Consider the following 26,450-nt stretch of genomic DNA (forward strand, 5'->3'; position numbering starts at 1 on the left):
AATTTATTCATTCAGCACGTTTATTGTACGTACTGTGTGCCAGCTGCTGTTCTAGGCAGTGACCAAAACAAAACCTGATTCTATGAGACTTGGGATTCAGTGGAAGGAGACAGCAAACAAGTACGTGACATGTTAGGTTGGGATAGGTGCTAATAAACAGTGCTTGGTTGATGTTATTTAGTTCAGTGAAGCAGTGGGAGATTTTTAGACTAAATAATACCTGAGTGTGCTAACCTAGAATTAAAAACGTGGTTAGTAAACCAGTTTAAATGATGCTGACAGTTTTTGAAATTGCCAGAATTTCCAGCATCTTCTGTCCCTTAGATCCTGAGGTGGCCTTGTGACCTGGAGCAGAGTTTCAAAACCTTGGTTCTGAGTATTCTACAGAAAAGGATTTGATTGGTGGTCCCATAAAATTTCATTTGGGGAATTCAGACATGTATTAAAAGATAAACATCTTCATCTTTGAAATATCTTGTGGTTAAGGAATCTGTTTACCATTTTCCAAACGAATTTTACCATGGATTGTTGAATAGAACATAGTTTGAGGAGCATTAGTGTAACAGAATCTCATCTCTGCTATGTACTATTTGTGCAACCCCAGTAGCTTTTATTAGGTGGAAATAAGTCCTTACCTTTTAGGGGTTTTTATGAAGCTTATCTAAAAGGATGTATGTGGAGCTTCTAGCACAATTCCAGATGTCTGGTTGATTAATAGTTCATGTTAGCTCCCTTCTCTGATTGTTAATATTTTGCTAAGAAACAGTTATTATGTACAGAGATGGACAGTGTTCTTACTGATCTCTTTGTGACTTTTATCAACAGGAAACTGTGGAGATATAAACTTAGTACGTCTAGGTCCAGAAAAGTCTATTAATAATGAGGTCCTAAGATTCAGTTTGGACAGTCAAGTTAACCACAGAATGAGTAAGTATGGAAGAAAGGTATATATTAATTTATTTCTTTTTCTTGTTGTATAGTTGGCTGGGGCATTAAAGGTAATTTGGAGACCCTAGAAATAGTCTGGTTTTGAAAGCTAGTTTTCCTTCTCATTGTGTGTGTGTATGTGTATATTTGTTAGAATGAGCAATTTTTTGTCTTTTTATTTTTTTTAAAGAAAAAGACTTACCGTCTCATGTTCAGGAGATGCACAAAAGAAAGGAATTTCTCGATCGTCAACTTGATGAACTTTCCCGCCAGCGTGCTTTATGCCGAGGTGGAAGGGAATCGCAGGTATCTAGACATGTCTTGATCAGTGTTTATAACAGCTCATAGATAAACTAGTTGAGTATTTGATGCTAGTCTTTTGTTGTGAAGTAGTATGTAATTTGTGTAAAAGATGTATACAAAAATGGTATCTTTACATTAGGAGTTAAACTTTTTTTTTTAAAGGACCAGATAGTAAATATTTTAGACTTTACAGGCGTATGTGGAGTCTCTTTTAGCCACTCAGCTCCACTGTTGTAGCCTGAAGACAGCAGCAGTTGGTAACATGTAAATGATGTGCCAAGGGTTGGCCTGCTAGGCAGACAGGAAGAGCCAACCTACAATACCTTGGACAGATCTGCATCTTAAATACAGTATTAAGAATTTATCAGACTTCCCTGGTGATCCAGTGGTTAAGAATCTGAGCTTTCCTCTGCAGGGGGTGCAGGTTCAATCCCTGGCTGAGGAACTGAGATCCCACATGCTTCACTGTGTGGTCAAAAAAAAAAAAAGAATTTATCTAATGAACACCTACTAAATGGACTGTGGAGTGCTAGTTGTTGGGTTGCTGGATAATGAGCTGAGGTTTAAAAACAGACCACAGGAGAAGTTGAAATAGAGAAATTGATTACTCAGAGGTCCTGGAGGAGGTGCATAGCTTACCTTGAGGGGTCACACAGGAGGTCCATGCAGAGTAGAGACAGAAGCAGGCCCTGGGCCACCTGTTGTTGTCAGGGTCCATGGTTGGCGTGTTTTGACATTTCCAGACTAGGGCTGGATTGGGCAGTTTGAATGGAAAGAGCAGGGTTTTAGTAAGTTTCATAGAGAGTCTTATCTCAAGGGAACATATAAGGAATACAGGTGCTGGAAGGCCATGGAAACCATTGATCACAAGAGCAAACATTTGCTGGTGACTCTGGGTGCTATATAAGACATTTGCAAGAATGAGGGGCTAGTGTCAGTTTGAAGTCACAGCAGGCACCTGGCCAAACACAATGAATGTCAGGGCAGCAGTGCCCTGGAGTAGCTTAGCTGAACTCTGAAACACAGTAGTATAGAGAGACCGGTAGGGGAAACACACTGGGTGAGTCAGTTTTTCATTGGTAAAGTACTGGCTCTCCTTTTTGAAATGTGAGGCAGTTCATTGGAAAGCATTTAAAAATGCTTAGTTTAATGATAGCAGTCTTAATTTTTTCCAGAGGCAAGAATTAGATGGAAAAATTGCCAGAGTTTCAAAAGAAAGGCAGGAGCTTGCTTCTAAAATTAAAGAGGTAAGTAGTTCATCTGTAGCATTTTCCTGGCACTTCTTTTTTAAAATTATGAAATGGTTCAGACAGCCTATGGTCTTTTCTTAGTTACATTTAAAATTTGAGAATTCTTGTCGGTCCAGTGGTTAGGACTCTGCACTTCCATTGCAGAGGATGTGAATCTGTTCCATTTTTCAGGGAACTCAGATCCCTCAAGCTGCATGTGTGGTCAAAAATGTAGATAAATAAAATTAAAATTTTTTTATAATGAAAAATTTCAAGCATATATAAAAATAGAGAAAATGGTGTAATTGCTTGTGCATTTATAGTTTTTTCTAAAACTCTCAAGTGTTCTTTCTACTCTCCCACCCAGAAATTTATGGTAATTGTCATATGAATAATTAATGAAACTAAATTTGTAGGGTTTTCCTTTATTAAAAATAAAGAAAATTACATGTCTGAATTCAGGTAGACTAACAGTGGCTGGGATGTGGCACAAGAAAAGTGCCTTTTTCCCCTCAATTATTAGCTGAAAGCATAAGCTCTTTTTACTTGTTTTTGATTACAAAAACCCTTATTAGCATGTATAACTTGCCCCCCAGTATTCTTTGGGTATAAAAATATCAACTCACATTTAGATGAGTCGAAGCTAGAATGAGCCAGCCTAATGAAATGAACTGGGGAAGGGAGAGAGGGTACTAGCAGCCGGTAATGGCATTTGTATTTTTGAGCTGAGATTTTTCTCTTGAATATATTATTGACCTCTGTGTGGCTAAATGAATATAGTTGAATTTAATGCATATTTCCACTAGCAGTTTATTTCAATTAAAAATTATGTGGAAAGCTATTAAAGTTTAAACTCAGCCCAAAATTAATCTTCCCATATTTCAGGATGAAGTCTTTGTTTACCGGTGTTATGGTTTTTGCCACTGATCACATTGTTCTGTGGGTGGTTAAATTAATTGCACTTGTGGTTTTACCATGATGCTGGCTGTAAGGAGAGGGATATGGCAGTTACCATATGAGCACTGGCAGGAAGGCCACAGCTGCCATCGCCCTCTCACAGACCTGCGTCAACGAGTCCAGGCATGAGTCTGTGATATGCTCAGCTCCAGCTTTTCAGGAGCAGAAATGGGCTAACTGAATCTTTGATGAGACTCAGTCTCCATCTCAGTTTATTCCATTATGTAGACAGGGACCAAGGTGGTCATTACTGCTGTGGAAGTAGAATGCTCATCAGTTTCACAGGTGTTTTTGTTGGTACTGGCCCTTAGAAAGAATGTAAGGTTACATGCTTAAAACTAACAGAAAAGGGTATGTTCAGGCTTAGTTTTGTTCCTGGTTTTACTCAGATAATCGCTTCACAGTTCAGTAGAATTATTTAATCTTTGCTTATTCTGATACCTTCCCACATATGTCAGGCTGTAAGAATTGTAAATGTACTTTGACCAAATTAAATCCTGAATAAATTTTTCTTAACGTGCTGAAATCATGTTCCAAGATTAGACTCCCCTGCAGAGTGTTCTCTCTGATGGCTTCTGAGTACCTTGCGTGTTGCTGCTGTTTTCTAGATTGCAGGGTCCCACCCGACACTTACTGAACATTGTTCTGTCACGTAAGTGGCAGATGTGTTACGAGGTACAGAGAGGCCTATCGTAGTCAAGACTTGCTTAGATGCGAGTGAGCACTGATGAACTTCCGTTGCCTCAGGTTCAAGGACGCCCACAGAAGACCCAGAGCATCATCATCCTGGAGTCGCATGTCATCTGCTGCACGCTGAGCACCAGCGGCGGCTTGCTGCTCGAGGCGGCCTTCCGTGGGCAGGGTGGCGTCCCCTTCAGCTGCGTCATCGTCGATGAGGTCAGTGAGCAGCTGGCCCCACGGCTCTGCCTAGTGCTGTGAGGAGGGAGTCCTCGGTGCAGCGTGGCTGCCAAGATGTTGACATAGGGGTCTTTTTGCCTCTGATTTTGACCTGCTCTTACGTGGGTATTCCTGTATGTTGAAATATGCTGCTAATGACCCACTATGATGAAAACTGCTTTTCTAGTATTGGAATTATAGTCTTAGGGATCCTGATCTTAACAAAATCATCCCAAGGATTGTCTGGCTCCTGCTTAGAATATCTCTGGTTACCTTTTGAAGCATTTTTAATGCAATCCGATAGCTCTGAGCGCCATATTTTCAGCTTATCATCCTAATTCCTAGTTCATTCACTGAGCAAGTATTTATTGGTTTACCTACTATTTGCCAGAATATAGAGCCAGAAGACAAAAAGAGGTGGAAAATGAAGGATAGAGAACCCGTCCAGGAGATCCAAGATGCAGTATTCACCAAAATGAAGGAATAGAAAAGATGATGAAATAATTGAAGGAAATGTTGCCAAATTGAAGTGAAGCTTGAGGGTTGCAAATGTGAAGTGGCCTACTGAGGAGGAGAGCAGGTGGGTGGGTGGGAGTGTGACACACAGAAACACAACCCTGTCAGGCACGTGTCCAGCGGGAACAAACAGACAGACAGACAGACAGACCTGGGACAGGACTTGGCCCTTGTAGTTTATGGCTGTTTCCCAAGTGGTAGTGGCACCTGAAAGATGGCTGGCTTCCAAAATGTATGTGTGTTGGGGCGGGGGAGTTGTTTTGGGGTTTTTTTCCCCCTCCAAGTGTTTAGAATGTTTTTATTGTTTTCTAACCAAAGAAAATCTTTATTTTTGATATTTGGTGCAGAAGGAGAAGGTGTATGTTTCTGAATGGCTAACACTTTCATTATGAATTAGACTATATGTGGATAAAAAGTAACAGAGATAACTATGACTGTATCTCCATTCTGTACTTTCTTACCAAGGCTGGACAGTCCTGTGAAGTTGAAACACTTACTCCTCTCATCCATCGTTGCAACAAGCTTGTCCTGGTAGGAGACCCTAAGCAGCTCCCTCCCACAGTCATTTCCGTGGTATGTTTTTTCACATTCATGTTGCTTTAAAGTGGAAGGGTCTTTTGGTGTTTTGTTTTGGGGGGTGGGCATCCTTCTTGGATCATCATCTCTTACTTGCAGGGAGAAATAGGGAGTGGCTGAAGAAAGAGAAGAGCCACTGTTCAGAGCCTTCATAGTAAAGTCTCCAAAAATATTCTTTGTTCGTAATGAGCTTGTGTGCGTGTGACCAGGAGCATGTGGGTGTCAGAAGACCAGAAGCTGAGGAGCAGGGTGACCCTTGTGCAATGGCCGTCCCTCTGAGAAAGGCAGTGTGCCGCTCTTCTGAGGGCTGATTTGTTTTCATGACACAGCCACCAAACCCATGATAAAAGAAAAACTCTAAAAGCAAGGGGAAGAATCCTGACCTCCTAATTTATGTTTATGTATATACAAATTTTGAGGAAAACAGTAAGAAATTATTCTTACAGTAATGTGTACAGTATTAGGATTCTGTATCCTATAACGTTCCTCACATGCTCTGAAAGGGAAGGTGGAAGGAAAGAGACTGGGCTCTGCTTGCGGGAAGATGAGCAGCACAGCTGTGCCCCTTCCCTGTTGTGTGAACACTCACTAGAACTGCTCACAGTCAGGATCCAGACTGTGCCTGCACTTCCAGGAGCAGGATGTTTGGGGTAATCTTGCACAGGCCTCCACCTAGGTTTTGAAACTTAATAACACTTGAGCATTTTACTGATACAGAGAGTATGTGTGCAGAGTAGTGGCTGCATGAACAGTCCCAGAGAGCAGACCATTTTCACAGCATTTCTGTTCAGTTATGGAATGAAAGCGTGTTGCTGTTTTTTGTTGTTACTGTTTTTTGACTTTGGAATCATCAACATGATGGTGCAGTTCTTTGATGTCTGAGCACTCCTACGTGACCATGTGAGGGGGTAGGCTAGGAGCACCCCTGACCTGGAGTGAAAACCTTGTCCACGGGGAAGAGCTGCTGCACCGGGTTTCGTGGGGAGCTAGGAGGAGCCAGCTCTGCACTCCGTTATGTGAATGATAATAGAGCGTTTCAGAAATTGACTGACCACTTCTTGAAGGGCCTTAGCATGTAGTTAGCGAAAGGGGGTTGTTGATAGGCCTCAGCGTTACTGCTTGCTTTGGTAATTGATTAAGAATAAGAACAGCGGAAATGAGAAGAATCTATTCGGGCTTTTCTTACTGTTGTAAAAATAATACAGGCTTATTGAGAAATTTTCAGAAAAAGATTACAAAGTTAATTTTCTCAACATGCCTTTCTGACCACCTATTTCTAGGAATAATTACTATGAATAGTGTAGTCGGTAATTTGAACAGTTTGTGGTCATGGGTGTGCAAAGTTGCCTTTTTTCCAGTCTGTGTTTATTGAGTGCTAGCCTAATTCAGGCACCGTTTTAAGTTCTAGGGTTATGACAGTGTTGAAAACTGACAAAAGTCTCTGCCCTTACAAAGCTGACATTCTAGTGGGTAACAGACAGTACGTTACTAAATTCAGAAGGTTGGGTAGTTACAGGGGATGTGCACATCTGTGTGTGCCGACTCTGACCTTGTTTAACGGCGGCAGAGTCAGTCTGTGTCACACTGCCTTTTTTCTAGTCAATAAATAGATCAGGAATGTACATTCATGTCAAAACATAAATCTCTGTCATTTGGTAGAATGGACTCAGTTTTTTTGTGTGTTTAAGTAAATGTGTTACCTCCTATAAATCCCATTTTCCTTTTTCCCAGAGTGAAGTGAGTGAGTTTTTTTGCTAACTTGAATAGATAAACTTTTGAGGTATAGATGATAATGCCAAATGTCCACTAAGGATATTTTATTCTATTTAATTACACAAACCTATTTAAAATTGCATAGGTATATAATCACTTGCATAAATAATACAAATAGGAAGTAATGTCTGCTTTCTCCACTCTGATAGTTTGTGAAACAGGTTTATTAAAACTTTGCATATACATCTTCAGTGCTCATATCTGCAACATACTCATAAAGATTCCACTATTCTTTCTAAATTTTGACATGGTACTAACATTGAAAAGTATATCCCAAGTATATCACAACTGTGATTACATGAAGACACTTTCCTTCATTTGTCAATTAACTCTGTTTCAGGTTGCAGGTTTGTTGTAACCCTTTGTAGGATTTATGAAATCAACTTAGTTGTCTGTCTCCTCCATTAGAGTGTTAAGTTCTATGACGCTTGATCTTATTCACCTTAGACCCCCAGCACCCCAAGCTTTAGACGCTTAGTGCATGTTGCCTGGATGGATGGATGAAAAAATTGGTCTTTAAGACGCTGGTTTACAGTGACATTCATTTTTTCAAGCTGTGGGAGTGCAGCCCAGAAATAATGGTTAAAATCTGTGTTAAAATTCTTTGCTGCTTTTCTCATCAGTTCTTTCAGGTGACCTCTGTTAGCACCAAAATAGCAATGGTTGTGATCATTCACAAGATCACATCATTCATCAACAGTATGTGGGATTTCTGAATAGGAGAATATGCCTCAGCTTTTGTAGTCACGCTCTGTGGCTTTTCAAAGGTGGAAATCAGAAACACCTTCTTTCTCTGAATCTTTGGTTGTTGGTAATGCTGTGTGCGTTTTAGATGTGCGTTTGCTATGTACATTGTAGAGCTCAGTAATTGTTTTTATAATAATGGAAAAAGTACAGATGAATCATTAGAGATCATTGCTTTGTCTTCCCGCTTTCAGAAGGCACAGGACTATGGCTATGACCAGTCGATGATGGCCCGCTTCCACAAGCTCCTAGAGGAGAGTGTGGAGCACAACATGATTGGCAGGCTGCCCGTCTTACAGCTCACCATCCAGTACAGGATGCACCCAGACATATGTCTCTTCCCTTCTAGTTACGTTTATGATGGAACCTTGAAAACAAATAGGTGGGTTCTTTTCATTGCATGTTAGCTTGTTTTATTTGTAGGTTTGGCTACTTAGGAAGAATAGCTGTTTCACGGTGCTCTTAAGTCTTGTTATTAAAAACATAAAGGCTTAATTTAAATTATAAAAGTCATGTTGATTGTAGCAAATGCAGATAAATGAAAAGGGGGGAAAAAAAACCAACCCCCCTATTTATACTACCCAGAAATAATCATTAGTAACCTTTTAGTATATCTACTTCCAGTCCTTGTACTATGCACATTTTTTTTTTTTTTCGTTTTTCTCTTTTTGGGAAACAATCATACCATGCTTTACCTAGTATTTTATACCTTGCTTTTTTCATGTACTGTATTATGAGTAATTTTCCAATCATAATTGTTATATTTTAAATACATAGATTATTCTCCCTAGCACTAGAATAGAAATAAAATTCACTTTCTACCTTTCACTAAAATACATTATTTTAATGTACTGAAATTTTAATTTTTTAAAGAAGAGTCCTTCTTGTCCCCTTACTTTCCCTAGCTCTCTCCTGCCACATATACACAGAAAAATGGTAGTAACAATTTAAAAAAATGTTTCTAACTTGACTTGTGTTCTAAATGGTGCTGCTCTTTTATAGAGGGACAGAGACTAGTCGGTGCTCATCTGACTGGCCATTTCAACCCTACCTCGTGTTTGATGTTGGAGATGGCTTGGAAAGACGGGATAATGAGTATGTTCTTTATTTCAGTCCTCACTGATGGTGTCAGAATTTTTATATTGTTTTTGTTTATATTTAAGTTCAAAATACTTTTCATACAAATCTCTCTGCCTAGTGCCAGGGCACAATCATTTTCTTTTAGTTGGATTGATAAATTCATCTTTTTAATCATAAAAAAATGCTGATATCTTTATGTATTTCAGTCTTTCCGTTTTTCTTTCTTAATTGTTATTAGTGGGGATTATGTTACCTAACATGTGATTAACACTTAAGTAGATCCATGCTGAACTTCTGAGTAAGATAGACGTGGCCCCAGTGCAAGGCTATTGTGGTCTAACGCGAGGCAGACATTAACCAGGCCATTACTGTGGTGATTGATTATTCCAGTTGGGTTAAATATTGTGAAGGAGAAATACAGACACAGTTGAATTAAGGTGTGAGGCAGGGGGTGGACAATACTTTGATCATATTGGATTGTGTGAATCAGGTGGTCTGTGAATGCTAGCACATGGTCCATGTGGCCTGTGGTGGGGAATGAGAAAAGTGATATATCTGAAGCACTTTTCTCAGTGTTGGGAAGATAATAAATCTGTAATAGGAGCTCTTCATTAATCATGTCTTCATTATTATAAATACCTTTGTTCTCACTGTGGCTATCCCTGTTTTAACAAATGAAGAAGCTGGTGTCTAAACTTCTTTGACTCCAAGCTCTTTTCTGTCATACAGCTTCATTTTCCACTGGGCAGTTGTTATTCTGTTTATTCATATGTACAGTGTTAATGGTCATTATAACAGCCTCTTTGAATCACTGCTGACTGAATAAAGATAAAGCCTACTAATCTACCCTTTACTGTAATAGAAAACAAAGTGGAACTTAACAGTTGGACTGCTACTAGTTTTGATGTGTTGTATTTTTTTTTTCATCTTATTTAGCTCATATGTAAATGTTCAAGAGATAAAACTGGTAATGGAACTAATTAAACTTATTAAAGACAAAAGAAGGGACATTAATTTCCGAAACATTGGCATAATAACCCATTACAAGGCTCAGAAGACGATGATTCAGAAGGATTTGGACAAAGAGTTTGATAGAAAAGGGTGAGGCATCTCTGTTTTTACGGCTATTTCCAGTTTTTCTGTTTAATTAAAAAGAAAGAGGGGATGGAAGGAAAGAAGAAAATGAAACTTAACCCCTGGGGTATGATCATAGACCCTGGTAACGCAGAACAAGGAGACCAGGATGCTGGCTCCATAGACTTGTGCTGAGAGGGAGTGTGGTTGCACTTGTAGCACCTGTAGACGGAGTGCCTGCTGCCATTTTGAAGGTCTTCACCTTACACTTGACAGTGAAACTGACTGAGAAACTCTCCAGGTCTTTCCATTTCATTGGATGACTTGTTAATCTAAATTCTAATTGTACCGAGATACACATAGTCACATTTTCACTTAGAAAAAATTATTTAAACCTTTTAGTGCCTTCACTAAAGATCATGAAGATATCATGTCTTTGTCTCCTTTTACCTCAACAGTAAAATTAAATATTGGAAATCCAATAACTCTGCAGTTTCTGCACCTTGAAATACACAAACTACCAAAATTGACTCTAGGAAAAAACCAGAAACATGGACAGATCTATTAAATGTAAACAGATTGAGTTAGTAATCAAACACTTAGCGACAGAGAACAAACCCAGGACCAGGCTTCACTGGTGAATTCTATCAAACGTTAAGAATTAACACCAGTCTTTTTGCAAATGCTTCCAAAAAATAGAAGGGAAGACTACTCATTTTATGGGGTCACTTTTACCTTGATACCAGAGCCATGGAGACATTACCAGAAAAGAGAACTACAGACCAATATATCCTTTATGAGTGTGGGTGCAAAAATTCTCAACAAAATAATGGCAGCTGAACTCAGTAGCATATTAAGAGGATTATAGACCAAGATCAAGTGGAATTTATCTCAGAAATGCAAGGTTGGTTCAACATATGATAGTCAGTGTTCTGTACCATATTAAAGGGAAATCTCACATGGTTGTGATCTTCTGAATAAATGTGGAGAAAGCATTTGAGTGCAACAGCAACCTTTCATGATAAAAATACTCAAAAAATTTAGGAATAGAAGGGAACTTCCTCAGGCTAATAAAAGGCATCTATGAAAAACCCATAGTTCGAAAACCATACTTGATGGTAAGATGAAAACTTTCCCTATATGATCAGGAAGGATAGGGTGTCTGTTCTCACTGCTGTTGTGCAGCATTGTATTAGAAATTCTCTGCAGAGCGGTTAAGTAAGAAAAGGAAATGCAATATTTGTGCAAACTGCTAGTCTTTATAAACAAGTTCAGCAGAGTTGTAGGATACAAGATCAGTATGCAGAAATCAATTGTATTCTCCAGCCACAAGAAATCTGAAAAATTTTTTTAAAAAATAACATTTACAGTAGCATCATAAAGAACAAAATACTTAGGAATAAATATAACCAAAGAAATACAAGCTCCTACACTGAGAAGTACAAAATGTTGTTGAAAGAAGTTGAAGAACTCCAAAATAAGTGGAGACAGTCCATGTTCATGGATTGGAAGACTTATTAAGATGGCACCTTTCCCCACGCTAATCTACAGATTGGTTATCTCCATCAAAATCAAAACTACAGTTTTGGAAAAGCTTATTGTAAAGTTCATGTGGAAGTGTAAGATACTCTCCAAACAACTTGACAGAACAGTGTTGGGGAGCTCACACTTTTTCAGAATTTACTACAAAACTATCAACATTGTGGTACTGTCATCAGGGTAGACATATAGACTAATAGAAGTGAGATTCCAGAGATAAATCCATATGTTTGTGGCCAGTTGATTTTCAAGAAGGGTGCCAAGATCACTCAGTGGGGAAAGAGTAGTTTTTTCAACAAATGGTGCTGGAATAAGTATAGGTATCCTCCTACAAAAGAGTGAATTTTGACCCCTGTCACACTGTATACAGTAATTAACTCAAATTAGAGCCCTGAGTCTTCAGAGACAAAATTATAAAATGTATAAGGAAACAAAAGTGTAAATTCATATGATCTCAGATTAGGCAACAGTCTTAGGTGTGATATCCAAGCACAAGTAACCAGAGGAAAATTAAATTGGTCTTCATAAAAATGAAAAGCTTTTGTTTCAGATGACACTATCAAAGAGTGAAAAGACAACCCACAGAATGGGAGAAGGTACTTGCAAATTATTTATCTGATGAGTTATATCCAGAATATAAAGAACTCATACAACTTGGTAATAAAATGACAGTCTTATTTATTAAATGGGCAAAGGATGTGGATAGCATTTTTCAAAAGAGAAAAATCCAGCAGGCACACTAAAAAGTATTCCACATTATTTATCATTAGGGAAATGCAAATCAGAACTACAATTAGATAACCATTTCATAGCCACCACGATGACTATCATTAAAAAACAGGCATTAACAAATTTTGGCAAGGATGTGGAGAAATTGAAACAATACATTGCTGGTGAGAAGATAGAATGGTAAATCATTGTGGAAAACAGTTTGGCAGTTCTTCATAAAATGTAGAAGTACCACATGATCAGCAATTTCATTCCTAGATCCATACCTGCGTTGGGAAAATATTCACAGGAAAGCTTGTACAGGGGAATGTTCATAGCAACATTTTTCATGAAAGAAAGCGGAAGCAACTCAAACTTCCAAAAATTGTATATGGGTAAATTGTGTATTTGTACAAGGAAATACTCGTAGAAGGATTGAAGTAGTGGTATATTTTGTGACACACGTGAACCTTGGAAAATATCGTGCTAAGTGAAAGAAACCTGACACAGAAGGTCACGTAGTCTGTAACTTCATTTACATGCTAGCTGTGTCCCCTGTAGAGAAGTCCATGAAGACGGAACACAGATTAGTGGTTGCCAGGGCCTGGTGGGAAGGGAATTAGAGACTGATGGCTAATGGGCACAGGGCTTCTCAACTGGGAATAGACATAGTTTAATAACTATGTTTTTCAGTAAATATGTTTCTCTCTCATTAATAGGGCAGCAGAAGTAGATACCGTGGATGCCTTCCAGGGTCGTCAGAAAGACTGTGTTATTGTCACATGTGTCAGAGCAAGTGCCACACAAGGCTCAATTGGGTGGGTAACTGTCATCCTTGATTCCTTGCTTTGTTTATAATCCAGAAGTAGATCTATTTTTAATCACTGTTAGTACCATCATTTGCTCAATTATATAAAAATTACGTAATGTCATGAAGGTTTTTAAGTTGTGTAGTTGATCCACTGTTAGGTCTGCTTTTCTTAGTTCCTTGTGTATTAACCCATGTCACCTAGTGAATCTGTTTTTTTCACTTGATAAGAGTGAAGTAGATGATTGAATCCAGTATATTTTGCAGGGGCATGTTCCTCTCCATAGTATGTGTCATAATTGATCTACTGTCATATTTTTGGATGTTTTAAGACTTAAAAATCACAGCATTAAAATTTCTAATATCTAAGTCACGATAGGAAATAAGTGCATCACTTTGAAGGAAAGCTCCAGACATCGTTTGTTTATTGTTTTTGATGAGAATTGCCCTATGCCAGGTCCCCTGTGTTGGGAGAAGGGGTGCAAAAGCATTGTGATTTTAAAGCAGAAGGAGCCAAGAAAAGCTGTCTGAAATATCGCCTGTGTCTCACGTACACTGATACACTGCCAAGTCATTCTGTACAAAGAAGTAATGTTTTTTTTTCTTTTGCTTAGATTTCTGGCAAGTTTGCAGAGATTGAATGTCACCATCACACGAGCCAAGTACAGCCTCTTCATCCTGGGACACTTGAGAACCCTAGTGGTAAGTACATTCTAGAGGACCAGGGATCTCAAAAGGGTTGCCCCTTATTACTCATACTGGGTTGAGGTTTTGTTTTTATGTTTCATCAAAATGGAAATGATTTCAAGGTCACAAACAATAGTGTTCCTCTTACTCCTTCACCCCCACCTTGTTAGTTCCCCAGCAGCTTCTTCATGGGAGCTTTTAGACACCCAGACCGTTCTTCTTATCCTAGCCCAGGACCCAGTAGTCACAGTGTGCTCTCAAGAAGACCTTTAAGGAATTGTTTCTACATCGTGGGTTTGGTCAGCCCTTAGTAAACTCTGAGTTAATGTGGTCTTGGCTCAGCCTAATGCCAGAGAGAGTGGGAGTTCGCAGGTGTGTGTATGGATCTTCATTTCTGTCCTGACACTCGGAGCTGCACCACTTCCTGCTTCCCTTGAGAGATGAGTGCTATCAGGGTCCTCTCAGAGCAGATGCTCCTCCAGAAGGGCCAGGTTCCCCTTGTGGTCCACAGACAGTGTAGCTTAGTTGGGTGAGCTACAGCTGGATAAATGTGTATTTGCTGCTTTGTCTCATTTAGGGGTAATAACTCAGTTTCTCTAATTTTAACAGTCTTTGGTTTATCTTAGGAGAAGTGCTAACTTAGTTCAGTTCAGTCGCTCAGTCGTGTCCGACTTTTTGCCACCCCATGGACTGCATCACGCCAGGCCTCCCTGTCCATCACCAGCTCCTGGAGTTTACTCAAACTCATGTCCATTGAGTCGGTGATGCCATCCAGCCGTCTCATCCTCTGTCGTCCCCTTCTCCTCCTCCCCTCAATCTTTCCCAGCATCGGGGTCTTTTCAAATGAGTCAGCTCTCCGCATCAGGTAGCCAAAGTATTGGAGTTTCAGCTTCAACATCAGTCCTTCCAATGAACACCCAGGACTCATCTCCTTTAGGAAGGACTGGTTGGATCTCCTTGCAGTCCAAGGGACTCTCAAGAGTTCTCCAACACCACAGTTAAAAAGCATCATTTCTTCGGCACTCAGCTTTCTTTCTAGTCCAACTCTCACATCCATACATGACTACTGGAAAAACCATAGCCTTGACGAGACGGACCTCTGTTGGCAAAGTAATGTCTCTGCTTTTTAATATGCTGTCTAGGTTGGTCATCACTTTCCTGCCAACTTAGTGAAGTGAAGTGAAAATCACTTAGTCATATCTGACTCTTTGCGACTCTGTGGACTGTACAGTCCATGGAATTCTCTAGGTAAGATTACTGGAGTGGATAGCTGTTCCCTTCTCCAGGGGCTTTTCCCAACCCAGGGCTTGAACCCAGGTCTCCCGCATTGCAGGTGGATTCTTCACCAGCTGAGCCACAAGGGAAGCCAACTTAGTATTTCCCCCTATTTCGGCTAGTTCCACCAGAGGGCGTTCAAATACAATCTTCCTCCTTCAGCTCTTCCCTAGGTCTGTGGTCTGCAGCTTTCGTTGTTTGGTACCTCCTTGAAATAATTTTTAAAAGCTGCATATCCTCCATTTTAAGTTGATACTGAGAATCTTTTATCAGAAGTATTGATAAAGATTTTGTTTATAATATTTTGTAAATACTGACATTTTAAAATAAGGCTAATAAAAATAAATCTATTATGTCACTCTTTTAAGTGTATCCAGTGGTGTACAGAGCAGTGTTGTTCTTTCTGCTCTTTAAAATTGTCATCTGTACTGTTTACGGTACAATTCAGTGGGGATAATGAATATATTTTCATAATTAAAAGTCTCTGTAAATGTGATTAGGAGGCTTTTCTGCCACAAAAAAATTTACAATATAAATTGAACGTTTAAAGAGTTGTTTTTCATAACTATTTGGGAAAACTGTGAAGATTGTACTTTTTTGGTAACTTCCTGTAAATCTATTGTTGTTCAATTACTAAGTCATGTCTAACTCTTTGTAACCCAATGAACTGCAGCACCCAAGGCTTCCCTGTCCTTCATTGTCTCTGGGACTTTGCTCAAACTCATGTCCATTGAGTCAATGATGCTATCTAACCCATTTCATCCTCTGCCGCCCCCTTCTCCTCTTGCCCTCAATCTTTCCCAACATCAGGGTCTTTTCTAATGAGTCGAATCTTTTCCAAGGAGTTGGCTCTTCACATCAGGTGGCCAAAGTATTGGAGCTTCAGCCTCAGCATCAGTCCTTCCAATGAATATTCAGTGTTGATTTCCTTTAGGATCGACTGGTTGGATCTCCTTGCAGTCCAAGGGACTCTCAAGTGTCTTCTCCACACCACAGTTCAAAAGCATCAATTCTTCGGTGCATCAGTTCTTCTTTATGGTTCAACTCTCACATCCGTAGATGACTACTGGAAAAACCAGAGCTTTGACTCTACAGACCTTTGTTGGCAAAGTGTTGTCTCTGCTTTTTATATGCTGTCCAGGTTTGTCATAGCTTTCCTTCCAAGGCGCAAGCATCTTTTAAGTTCATGGCTCTAGTCACTGTCTGCAGTGATTTTGGAACCCAAGAAAATAACATCTGTCACTGTTTCTACTTTTTCCCCATCTGTTTGCCATGAAGTGGTAGGACTGGATGCCGTGATCTTAATCTTTGAATGTTAAGTTTTAAGCCAGCCTTTTCACTCTTTGGGCTTCTCTAATCGCTCAGTTGGTAAAGAATCCACCTGCAATGCAGGAGACCCCAGTTCGATTCCGGGGTCAGAAAGATCCCCTGGAGAAAGGATAGGCTACCCACTCCAGTATTCTTGGGCTTTCCTTGTGGCTCAGCTGGTAAAGAATCCACCTGCAATTCGGGAGACCTGGGTTCAATCCCTGGGTGGGGAAGATCCCCTGGAGAAGAGAAAGGCCACCCACTCCAGTATCCTGGCCTGGAGAATTCCATGGACTATACAATAGTCCATGGGGTCACAGAGTCGGACACGACTGAGTGACTTTCACTTTTCACTCTCCGCTTTCACCCTCCTCAAGAGGCTCTTTCTGCCATTAGAGTGATATCATCTGCATATCTGAGGCTGTTGATATTTCTCCTGCCAATCTTGATTCCAGCTTGTGAGTCACCCAGTCCGACATTTCACGTGATATAATCTCCATATAAGTTATATAAGCAGGGTAACAACATACAGCCTTAACGCACTCCTTTGTGAATTTTGAGCCAGTCTCTTGTTCTATATCCAGTTCTAACTGTTGCTTCTTGCCCTGCTCTAGATTTCTCAGGAGACAGGTAAAGTGATCTGGTAGTCCCAACTCTTATTTCCCACAGTTTGTTGTGATCCACACAGTTAAAGGCTTTAGCAAATCTATAGTGAATCTATAGTTAACCTCAAAATAAAGGTGGTTTTTTAACTTTTTCTTTGGTCCTGGAATATAGCCAGTTAACAAGCAATGTTGTGATAGTGTCAGGTGAACAACAAAGGGACCCAGCCATACATATGCATGTAAATTAAAGATCTTTTTTTTTTTCATTCTTTTTCCTGTGACCATAAGGATCAAAATGTTTAACAATTCATATCTTATCAGTTGAAGAACATACTAACAGTGATTATTTTTATACAGTTGAATTCTGATAATATTCCAACCTGAAAAGTAAATGTTTATAGAGCTGTGTGTCTTAGGTGCCCTGATTACTGAAGCCTTCGTGGGCCCCCAGATGTGACATGCAGATGGTTGTATCTGCCCCTGACAGCTGGCTCTGTTGTCAGCCTGGGTACGGGTGAGGATTGTGATGGTGACTGGGAAGGGTGGAGTGGAAGGGCAGGAAAACCCCAGGAGGGGACGTAGGAAACTGACGTTTGAAAGCTGAGGTTTAGAAATAGATTGGCAGAGAACGGACCCACATCCCTCCCCCGCCAAGGGCATCTCTGTGAGCCTCCAGAGTCACCCACATGCACATTGGCAGAGCGCTGCTGTCCCACTCTGGGAAGCTAGAGACGGAGAGAACCAAGGATAAAAAGCTCCCCAGTCTGTCATTTGGACTTTCCAGTCCAGTTTTCGGGTTTCTTCTTGGGCTTCTCACCCGACACCTTTTTTGGTTTTTCAGCCCAGTTGCCCTTATGGGAGTGGAATGAGGACTAATAGCCGCTCCTCAGAACTGTTTCTGTGATGTAGGACTTGGATTAAACACCATGTTTAGGTGCATCAGACTCGGCAAAAATCACAGCAAGGCCACCTGCTTTCCAAGTGGTAGTGCTGCCACTGTGTCATATAAGATGTCTGTGGATTTTCAGGCAAGAGCCAGGACTTGTTCTTTTTAAAAATGGTTTGACTAAAAGGCAAGAGCTTGTGAATTTCTCCAGGATTGCATATATGGAGAGTGCTACCTGGCCCAAAGACACCCAACAGTCAGAAGTGATAAAATGTGAAAACAGAGTGCATTTCAGAGTCGTTTAAATAAAGTAACCATTCATGTTCTCCAGTTGAGGGAGCAGACTCGGAGAGGTCAAGTAACTTGAGCATGGTCACACAGCAAATAAATCCTATGACTTCTGGTGGCTCAGCTGGTAAAGATTCTTCCTGGAATGTGGGAGACCTGGGTTCGATCCCTGGGTTGGGAAGATCCCTTGGAGAAGGAAAACGGCTACCCACTCCAGGATTCTGTCCTGGAGAATTCCATGGACTGTATATGTGTAGTCCATGGGATTGCAGAGAGTCAGACACGACTGAATGACTTTCAGTAACTCATTACCCCCAGCCACCTATAGTGCAGGAGCCCACAGGAGGGTTGTTGCTCAGTCACTTAAGTCACGTATGGCTCTTTGGTAGCCATCCTTTTTCTTCTCTTTACTTTGTCAAAAAGTCTTAATTGTTTTTCCCTCCACTATGCTCTCTCTTCTAAGGAAGCCCAAGTTTTGATGATTGTAAATAAGCAGTTTATTGTCTCTCTTCCTCTAAAAGGAAGAGAGGAGAGATGCTTGAGTTGGATTTTCTTTCCACTTTCTTGAGATGTGCTTTTCATAACTTAAAGCTCTTCTAGAAGAGACAGAAAGTTTCATGATATCTTTAGTATCTCAGTGGATTAAGATGGTTTAGCCTGTTGGAGTTTGGGAAGCCTTTGGGAATTTGGTGACAGCTATGGACCTGTTTGTAGAACAGTCAACATGCACTCAAAAGTTAGAACTTTCTGAAACTGAGCCTTCCTGCTGTCTTCCCGGAGGCAGGCAGTGTCAGAGGAAACTCAGTGGGATGACGGAACCCTCCTATGTCTGCGTCATCCAGGACACTAACCCCAGTCACGTGTGGTAGTAGAGAGCTTGAAGTGTGGCTGGTGTGACTGAGGAAGTGAACTTCTAATTAACTGAAATTCAAATAGCTGCAGAATGCTACTGACAGCAGACAGAATTGCATGACAGCTGGCTTGAGTAACTGGCAAAATGGTAGAAGTTCTGAGGTGGTGCTGAGTGTTGTTTTGTAGCAGGGTGTTTTATCGTTCTGTATTTCATCTTATTTTTTCTTTCTGCTTTGTCTAATAAGTAATGGATTCTTGGGAATCTGTTCACGAGATTCTTATTGTTTGTTCCCAAGCACATGAGTGTTTTTTTGGGATGTAATTTTCTTGCTTCTCTTTGTTTGAAGGAAAACCGGCATTGGTATCACCTGATTCAAGATGCACAGAAGCGTGGAGCCATTATTAAGACTTGCGACAAGAACTACAGACACGATGCGATGAAGATCCTGAAGCTCAAACCATTGCTTCAAAGGAGCCTTACTCACCCTCCTACTGTTGCTCCAGAGGCATCCAGACCCCAGGGTGGCCTACCCAGCAGCAAGCAAGATGGTGAACTCAGCAAGACATCTTTTGCTTCTTCCCTGTACCACTCACCTTCTGATTCCAAAGAAGCCACAGTCACTGATGCTGCAAAGGATCCTGAAAGGCCACCCAATCAGGACCGGCTTCGGGACCCGAGACTGCTGCGGAGGATGGGCTTGGCCTTTGATGCCCAAGGAATAAACCTCAGGGAGCCGCAGCCCTTGAGCCCCCAGCATTCCGGAGCAGTGCCTCCTTCGGGAGCACCAGGCTGCCCTGGGAGTCCCCAGGAGCCGTGCACCATCGGGCAGCAGGGAGTTACCCTGAACAACCACACACCTCACATGCAGTGTGACTCTCCAGCTGCTAGTACTGACACTTCCACAAGCAAAAAGAAGTGTGACCAGGAAGAGGGGGTGCTCGGCCACAGGAGAGAGACCAGGGCCTTGAGTGAAGGGGATCAGGAGTGGTGGGCGAGCTCCCACACAAAGAGGAACTCAGACTGGGACGAGAGGGGCCTGGAGGAGGACAGCAGCTCGAAGAAGAGACGGGTTTTATAGTACAGCCGAACAACAGAGGCTGTCAGCCACAACCATTGCTGCAGACCTCTGATGACCAGCTAACAGGCTTGTCCACATAAGACTGTTTTTTTCCTTAAAGGAGTTTGTTGCTGTTGGAAAACAAAATGTATCATAACACGTGGGCCTCTTGGTCCTTTTTGTCAGTTGCAGAAGCTTTCAGAGGACATTTGTGTATCAGTAATTATGTCTTTGAAGTAGGAGGCTTGCAGTGTTGATCTCTTGTTCTTGTAGAAAAGGAGGTCAGCCTGGAGAGGAGGTTGTAGAAGTTGGAATGTATATTTGTATAGCAAATAACAAAATCCTTTTAAAATTTAATCTGGTAGATAGCTTTTCTTTCCCCTGCTTAAAATGTTAATCATTTTCAACAGAACAAACCTTATATTTTAAAAAAAAAAAGTGTGAGGAGGGCAGGTCCTTTAAACCATTGTTATGGCAAAATAGATGTTTAACAGCCCAGGTAGTCTGGCAAGGAGCTGAGTTTAGTGCTGGTGGGTCAGAGGTCTCTAGTTCTGTTTTTTAAAAGCAAGTAGAGTCTTCTAGGGGAAACTTGGGAAGCAGAAAGTTATGTTAGTTAAGTTTCACTGATGACCTTTGAAGACCAGGCACCCTGACACAGGATAGTGCATTTCTGTGATGACTTCATCTTCTAGTCGTGAGCACATAGTTCTCTAACTAAAATTCTCATTCTTCTTGAATTAGAATATGAAATGAAAGTATAGTTCTTGACATGTCATTCAGGTGCCCCCAGCATATTATGAGTTTTCTGCAACTCGTGGGTTAGAAATCCAGCAGTTGCCAAGTGCAAGATCAGTGCCGAGGTGGCTTGTGTGAGAGCATGCATTTCTTGGGTTGAGCCCAGAAAACGGGGTGTTCAGCATCTTCCCAAGGGGTTCCTGGGGACTTGAGACAATATTTTAGACAGGAAAGAGACATCCTTTAAAAAGAGCAGGCTGGAAGAGCAGTGCAGATACCTGGGAGTGCAGAACCAAGGAGGGAGTTGACAGATCTCCTGTCGTCACTGGAGACCATTGTAACCGATGCAGATGCAGCGCTGTTCTGGGGCATCTGATTAGAGGGCTTGTGCTTCTGCGAAAGGAAGTGGCTGTGGTGGGTGGAGATCTGGAGACTTGGACATGGGCAGGGCTGCCTGATTTCAAAACCTGGCTTTCCCTGCACACACACGGTGGTGCTGAAGTCTCACAGACGCGAGCGTGTGTTAACAGCCAACCAGCATTTGAAGCCCTGGTTGGTCGTGTAGCGGTGCAGCAACCCCGCTAATTGGGGGTAGAGAGTGCATCCCTGAGTGTGAACGCGCACCCTCTGAAGTGTCTTTGCTCTTCTGCTTTTTAAGCAGAGAGGGCTTTGTGTTCGTCAGAAATTCTACTGAAGCGGATTATTAAGAGCTTCAAAAGAGTGTTTGGTTGCCATAGGTTTAAACACTCTACTTCTGTTCCCCTTGTCCCTCCCACTGGTGTCTAGACCTCTGCTGATGGGCATGGATACTCCCTGTCACCTGGGGAGCATGCGCTCTGTCCCCAGAGTCAGCCCCTGCTCCCCCGTCACGGAGGCGAGCCGAGCCCTACTTGGGGCCGGGGCTTTGTAAGCTTCCTGCCTGGCCTTTGACAAGAAAGCTCATTGTTACTGTGTTTATTTTCCTCCTGTCTTGGTAGAATGCTTGATTTAGCAGACAGTTGTAGTGGTCACGGTTTAGAGAGTCTAGAAGGTGTTGTTAGCTTATAGAAGAGGTGTGATGGACACAGCTGGGCCAGGAGCTTTCCCTGCTCACACAACATGAAGTTAAGGAAGGGTTTGTTGCCTGTTCTCGCACGTCATGTCCACCTTTTGGTTGACCTAGTCTGGGAATACAAGAAGTAGCACATCAGAAAATCTAATGAGCACGTGTGTCCCGACAGCCTCTCCCAGCAGAAATGGTCATACCAGACGTTGCATTGGAAATGCACTGTGGTTCCAGTTGGTGTACTTAGGTATTTGCACAAAGCACTTCGTATGTCCTGTGTGGCCTTTGTTGATGTAGCTGTCACAGCAGTGTTGTTGGTGGGCAGTTAATCTGCAGGTGAAAAATAACAGCTGTTAGTTTTGTCCTTGCCATGGCTTTATAAGAAAGTGCCCTGTCTTCTTTCAGTCTTAATTCTTTCAACATGAAAATATTCTACTTAAAATCTTGTTTTGTTTCTTTGTATATGATTTGCCTTCAAATTACTGTGCACGGTTTATTTAGTTCTGTTTTCATGTATTATCAGGAGCAAATTTGATAAGTACTTGTGAATAACCTCCTGTAAATGAGTTTTATAACAAAATTGTACTAAACTGTTTTCTAAAGTCAGTTGTACAGATTTATAGTTTTCTTTGCTGTAGTTTTCTTTCTATGCTCTGAATTCCTAGCCAGGATTTGGCAAACAATAGCTCTGTTGTCTCTGTTAAGACCTGAATATTAAGAGAAAATGGCAGAATTAAAAGCAGAAACAAGAAAACTGACGCGGGTTAGGAGTTATTGAATGAGGATTCAAGGAACTTCCCAGATAATCCGTTTAGTCTGCCATTGGATTGATGTTTTCATCTAGTCTGTACCCACAGTGCTCCTAGCTTCTCATCTCTTCTTGGAATCTTACCCATAAGGTAGTGAGTGAGGTGCGTGTGGCCAACTGTGGTGTCAGTTACATGTTGAGATTTGGTCCAGAAACACACGCTCACCTCCAGGCTGAGCTTGGGAGAGTGGAGCCAGATGAGCAGGGACCCACAGAAGGAGCTGCGGGAGCCCCAGTGGCGGGGCTGCAGGCAGATGGCCAGGCCGGGGGTAGGCACTGGTGGTCACAAAGGAGAGCACGTTCTCCAAAAGCGGTGGCTTCAGGGAGCACAGTTGGACATGCTGAGTTCCACCGGGATGTGGACCCCGCCAGCCTCGCTGGGCCTCCCACTCATCCGGGATGGAGGCACCCACCACCCGTGAGAGTGAAGGGACGACCTCGGGGGGAGTCGTGGGGTGAGGTGAACTTGCCAGGAGACCTGATGAGAGGCATGCGCTCCGTGATGGCCATTCTATCCATGCGGTTGGTTCCTGCAGCAGCTGCCACAGGGATTTTTAAAAAAATCCTTCCTTACCAATACACACGCCATCATCACCACCTCCTGGGTTTCACCATTTATTTTGAGGAAATAAATAAAAAAGGAAACTAAAATTTAGCTTCAGCTTAAGTAGAATTTACAGTTTTGTGTAGTACTGTGAAGGCAGTTTCTGTACACAAAGGATCCCTCGGCAACTCTTAAAGGCCCCGAGTTATTGTCACCCTGTCCACTGGACAGGAGCTGATTGCTGAGTCAAACTGCGTAAACGGTGTCCACAGGTGGACGGTGCTGTGATCCAAGGGAGCTGTCTCTGTGTTCCCTCCCTCCAGCTGGGGCCAGCTCTGCTTGTGGATGCTGTAGCCTTTGTTCTCAAGCAATGTTGCAAATCTAATTGTTGTACTTTTCAGCCTGGGAGGTACACCTGGGAGTCACCCAGAGAACTTTAAAAATTCCCTCTCCTGGGCTGTCCCCTAGAATTGCTAATTTCTTGGGTCTGGGAGAAAGTACTTGCTGCCTTTTTTTTTAAAAAAAAAACCTTAAAAGTTGAACTCACTCCAAGGTGATTGCAGTGAGCGGCAGGCCTTGAGGCCTGGCTCCTCGGGTCAGGGAGAAAGGGGAACAGCCCTGGGGCCCATCGGGGTCCAGTCTGCCTTCTTCAGTGCCTCGTCCCCTACAGGGGCTCTGGAGGGGGTGCGGCACTCCCCCCAGAAGCCATCTGGGCAGGCATCCTTTTGTTGAGATTCCCAAGGGCACCGCAGTGGGACTGGGGAAGGAGAGCCGGGAACAGCTCAGTCAGGGGTTGGGGGTCCTGATGCCGTGGAGAGAAGGAGTTAGAAGGCTGCCTGTGGAGCCTCAGAAGAGCCGAGCGAGCCTGCATCAGGTTTGAGCGGGAGTGCCCAGCAAGCTGGCCGCGGAGGGGACTGAGCAGGCAGTAGGCGGTCACAGGAAACGAGGCAGGGGTCTGCCTTAGCTCTGCCATTGGCTGTGGGCCGCTCCCGAGGACCTGCTGTGGGCTCAAGTTCTCTGCCTGAAAATGATGATCAGGGTGTTAGTTCTTTTTCACTAATAAGTTCTAAAGTTCCAAGTCCCAAACCCTGACGTGTCCCGGAGAAGAACAGGCTAAAAGAGCACAGTGCGGACTTCCCTGGTGGTGCAGGGGTCTCCTGATTCTGAGCTGCTGCAGCTCCACATTCAGAGACCCCCACTGCCCCTGTCTCGGACACTGACCCAGAATCACCCCAACACAGCTGGGCAGGGAGCCTGCCCATGGCACCCGCCTTTGCCCACATCTTGGTGGAGAATGTCTTCAAAGATTCTACTTAGGTTTATAGTTCCTTGGGTTTCATGACAACATTGTTGTTCAGTCACTCAGTTGTGTCTGACTCTCTGTGACCCCATGGACTGCAGCATGCCAGGCTTCCCTGTCCTGCACCATCTCCCAGAGCTTGCCCAAACTCAGGTCCATTGAGTCGGTGATGCCATCAACCATCTTGTCCTCTGTCATCCCCTTCTCAATAGATGATTAAAGCAACAAATGAACCTAAAACTAACTTTCTTAGGTCCCCTATACAGACTGCATTGTGGACCCCTGCACTGTAACAGAGTTCTGCTCTGGGGGAAGCTCACCCTCTGAGGGAAGCAGCAAGAGAAAAGAGATTTCAAAAATAACAGCAGGGGCTCCCCACACAGGTCACTCCTCAGGCCCCCAGGACATCTTATCCGAGCTCCTCTGGGCGGAGGGATGGGTTTTCTCTGAGGTTGGGGCCTCTCTCCTGGTCCTCCAGAAAACGACAAAGTATTGCCAGCACTTGCTTTACCACACGCCCCTGGTATCTGTGAGTAACTGAGAGTTGACTCTGATCTTTTTTATAGGCTACTGCCATAAAAAGGCATTTTTATAAGCTGCTCTTACAAATTAAATCTGTTTAGTTTTTTTTAATTAAATTTTTTTAAAGAAAGAATTGAGAAATTTTATTCAAGGCAAATTTGAGGATAACCACCCAGGAAGAGCATCTCAGAAAGCTCTGAGAACTGTTGCCTAATTTTCTTTTTAAACCTTCAAATGCCACCTCTTCTAACAGTATTTAAACCGATCTAGTAAATCTAATCAAACGCTGAGTCTAAAGTTCTTTTAAAAAGCGCATTTAATAAAACGGTCTTAAACTTTTCCATTTAATCCTAAACTGAGCGATTCAGTAGGTTTCAACTTGAAATAACTAATCTGATGAAAATGCCAAACTTTCTTAAATGTTAAAAACCCTTGAGCCATCAAATACACTCTAAGTAACAAACATAATTTGAAACAAAGCATTAGCAATATGGTTTCAATTTACTACATTATCTTGTTTAATTTTCAGCTTTCCCAAAGTTAGAACGCAGCCAAGATGGGATGGTTTTTATCTTCCTGAATGACTTCAGTTTGGCATCCCAAGCAAGTTGGGCTACAAAGCAGTTAAAGTTGTGACCTGGGGATAGTGTATGTCCACAGTGATTGTCAGACCACTGAATGGCACAGACCTGGCTCTCAAAACTCTTGTGAAATAAATTGTACACATCAAAGCATATATGAGGCCAATGCAAAATGGAAGACAAAATCAACATCTCTGTACTGCCCCGTCACAGGAAGCAGGACACGGCTGACACCTGGGAAAGTCACTCCATGCTTCTTCCAGACATCCTCCCGCCTCCCCTTCCACCTAGTTGTAAACATCATCCCGAATTCTGTAGTTTGCGTAAAGTTTTGTCATTATCAGTTCAGTCGCTCAATCGTGTCCGACTCTGCGACCCCATGGACTGCAGCACACCGGCCTCCCTGTCCGTCACCAACTCCCAAAGCTTACTCAAACTCATGTCCATTGAGTCGGTGATGCCATCCAACCATCTCATCCTCTGTCATCCCCTTCTCCTGCTTTCAATCTTTCAAATGAGTCAGTTCTTCCCATCAGGTGGCCAAAGTATTGGAGTTCAGCTTCAGCATCAGTCCTTCCAGTGAATATTCAGGATTGATTTCCTTTAGGATGGACTGGTTGGATCTCCTTGCAGTCCAAGGGGCTCTCAAGAGTCTTCTCCAACACCACAGTTGAGAGGCATCAGTTCTGTGCTCAGCTTTCTTTCTAGTCCAACTCTCACATCCATACATGACCACTGGAAAAACCATAGCCTTGTCTAGACAGACCTTTGTTGGCAAAATAATGTCTCTGCTTTTTAATATGCTGTCTAGGTTGGTCATAACTT

At 42.2% G+C, this 26,450-nt stretch overlaps 1 protein-coding gene across 2 annotated transcripts in view; it reads left to right on the forward strand.

The window, feature by feature from the left end:
• The window catches only part of SETX (senataxin), an 81,375-nt gene extending 58,751 nt beyond the window's left edge, over positions 1-22,624 (forward strand). For both annotated transcript variants that reach the window (XM_061154341.1, XM_061154342.1), the window contains 11 exons: positions 826-927; positions 1,118-1,233; positions 2,406-2,477; positions 4,164-4,313; positions 5,295-5,402; positions 8,117-8,304; positions 8,925-9,017; positions 9,939-10,103; positions 13,043-13,141; positions 13,746-13,833; positions 19,380-22,624. In XM_061154341.1, the coding sequence (XP_061010324.1) occupies positions 826-927; positions 1,118-1,233; positions 2,406-2,477; positions 4,164-4,313; positions 5,295-5,402; positions 8,117-8,304; positions 8,925-9,017; positions 9,939-10,103; positions 13,043-13,141; positions 13,746-13,833; positions 19,380-20,111 (1,913 nt within the window). In that variant the 3' untranslated portion in view covers positions 20,112-22,624. The remainder of the gene's footprint in view (positions 1-825; positions 928-1,117; positions 1,234-2,405; positions 2,478-4,163; positions 4,314-5,294; positions 5,403-8,116; positions 8,305-8,924; positions 9,018-9,938; positions 10,104-13,042; positions 13,142-13,745; positions 13,834-19,379) is intronic.
• Positions 22,625-26,450: the final 3,826 nt, after the last annotated feature.

The sequence above is a fragment of the Dama dama genome, chromosome 11, assembly GCF_033118175.1.
Source record: "Dama dama isolate Ldn47 chromosome 11, ASM3311817v1, whole genome shotgun sequence".
Taxonomy (NCBI): Eukaryota; Metazoa; Chordata; class Mammalia; order Artiodactyla; family Cervidae; genus Dama; species Dama dama.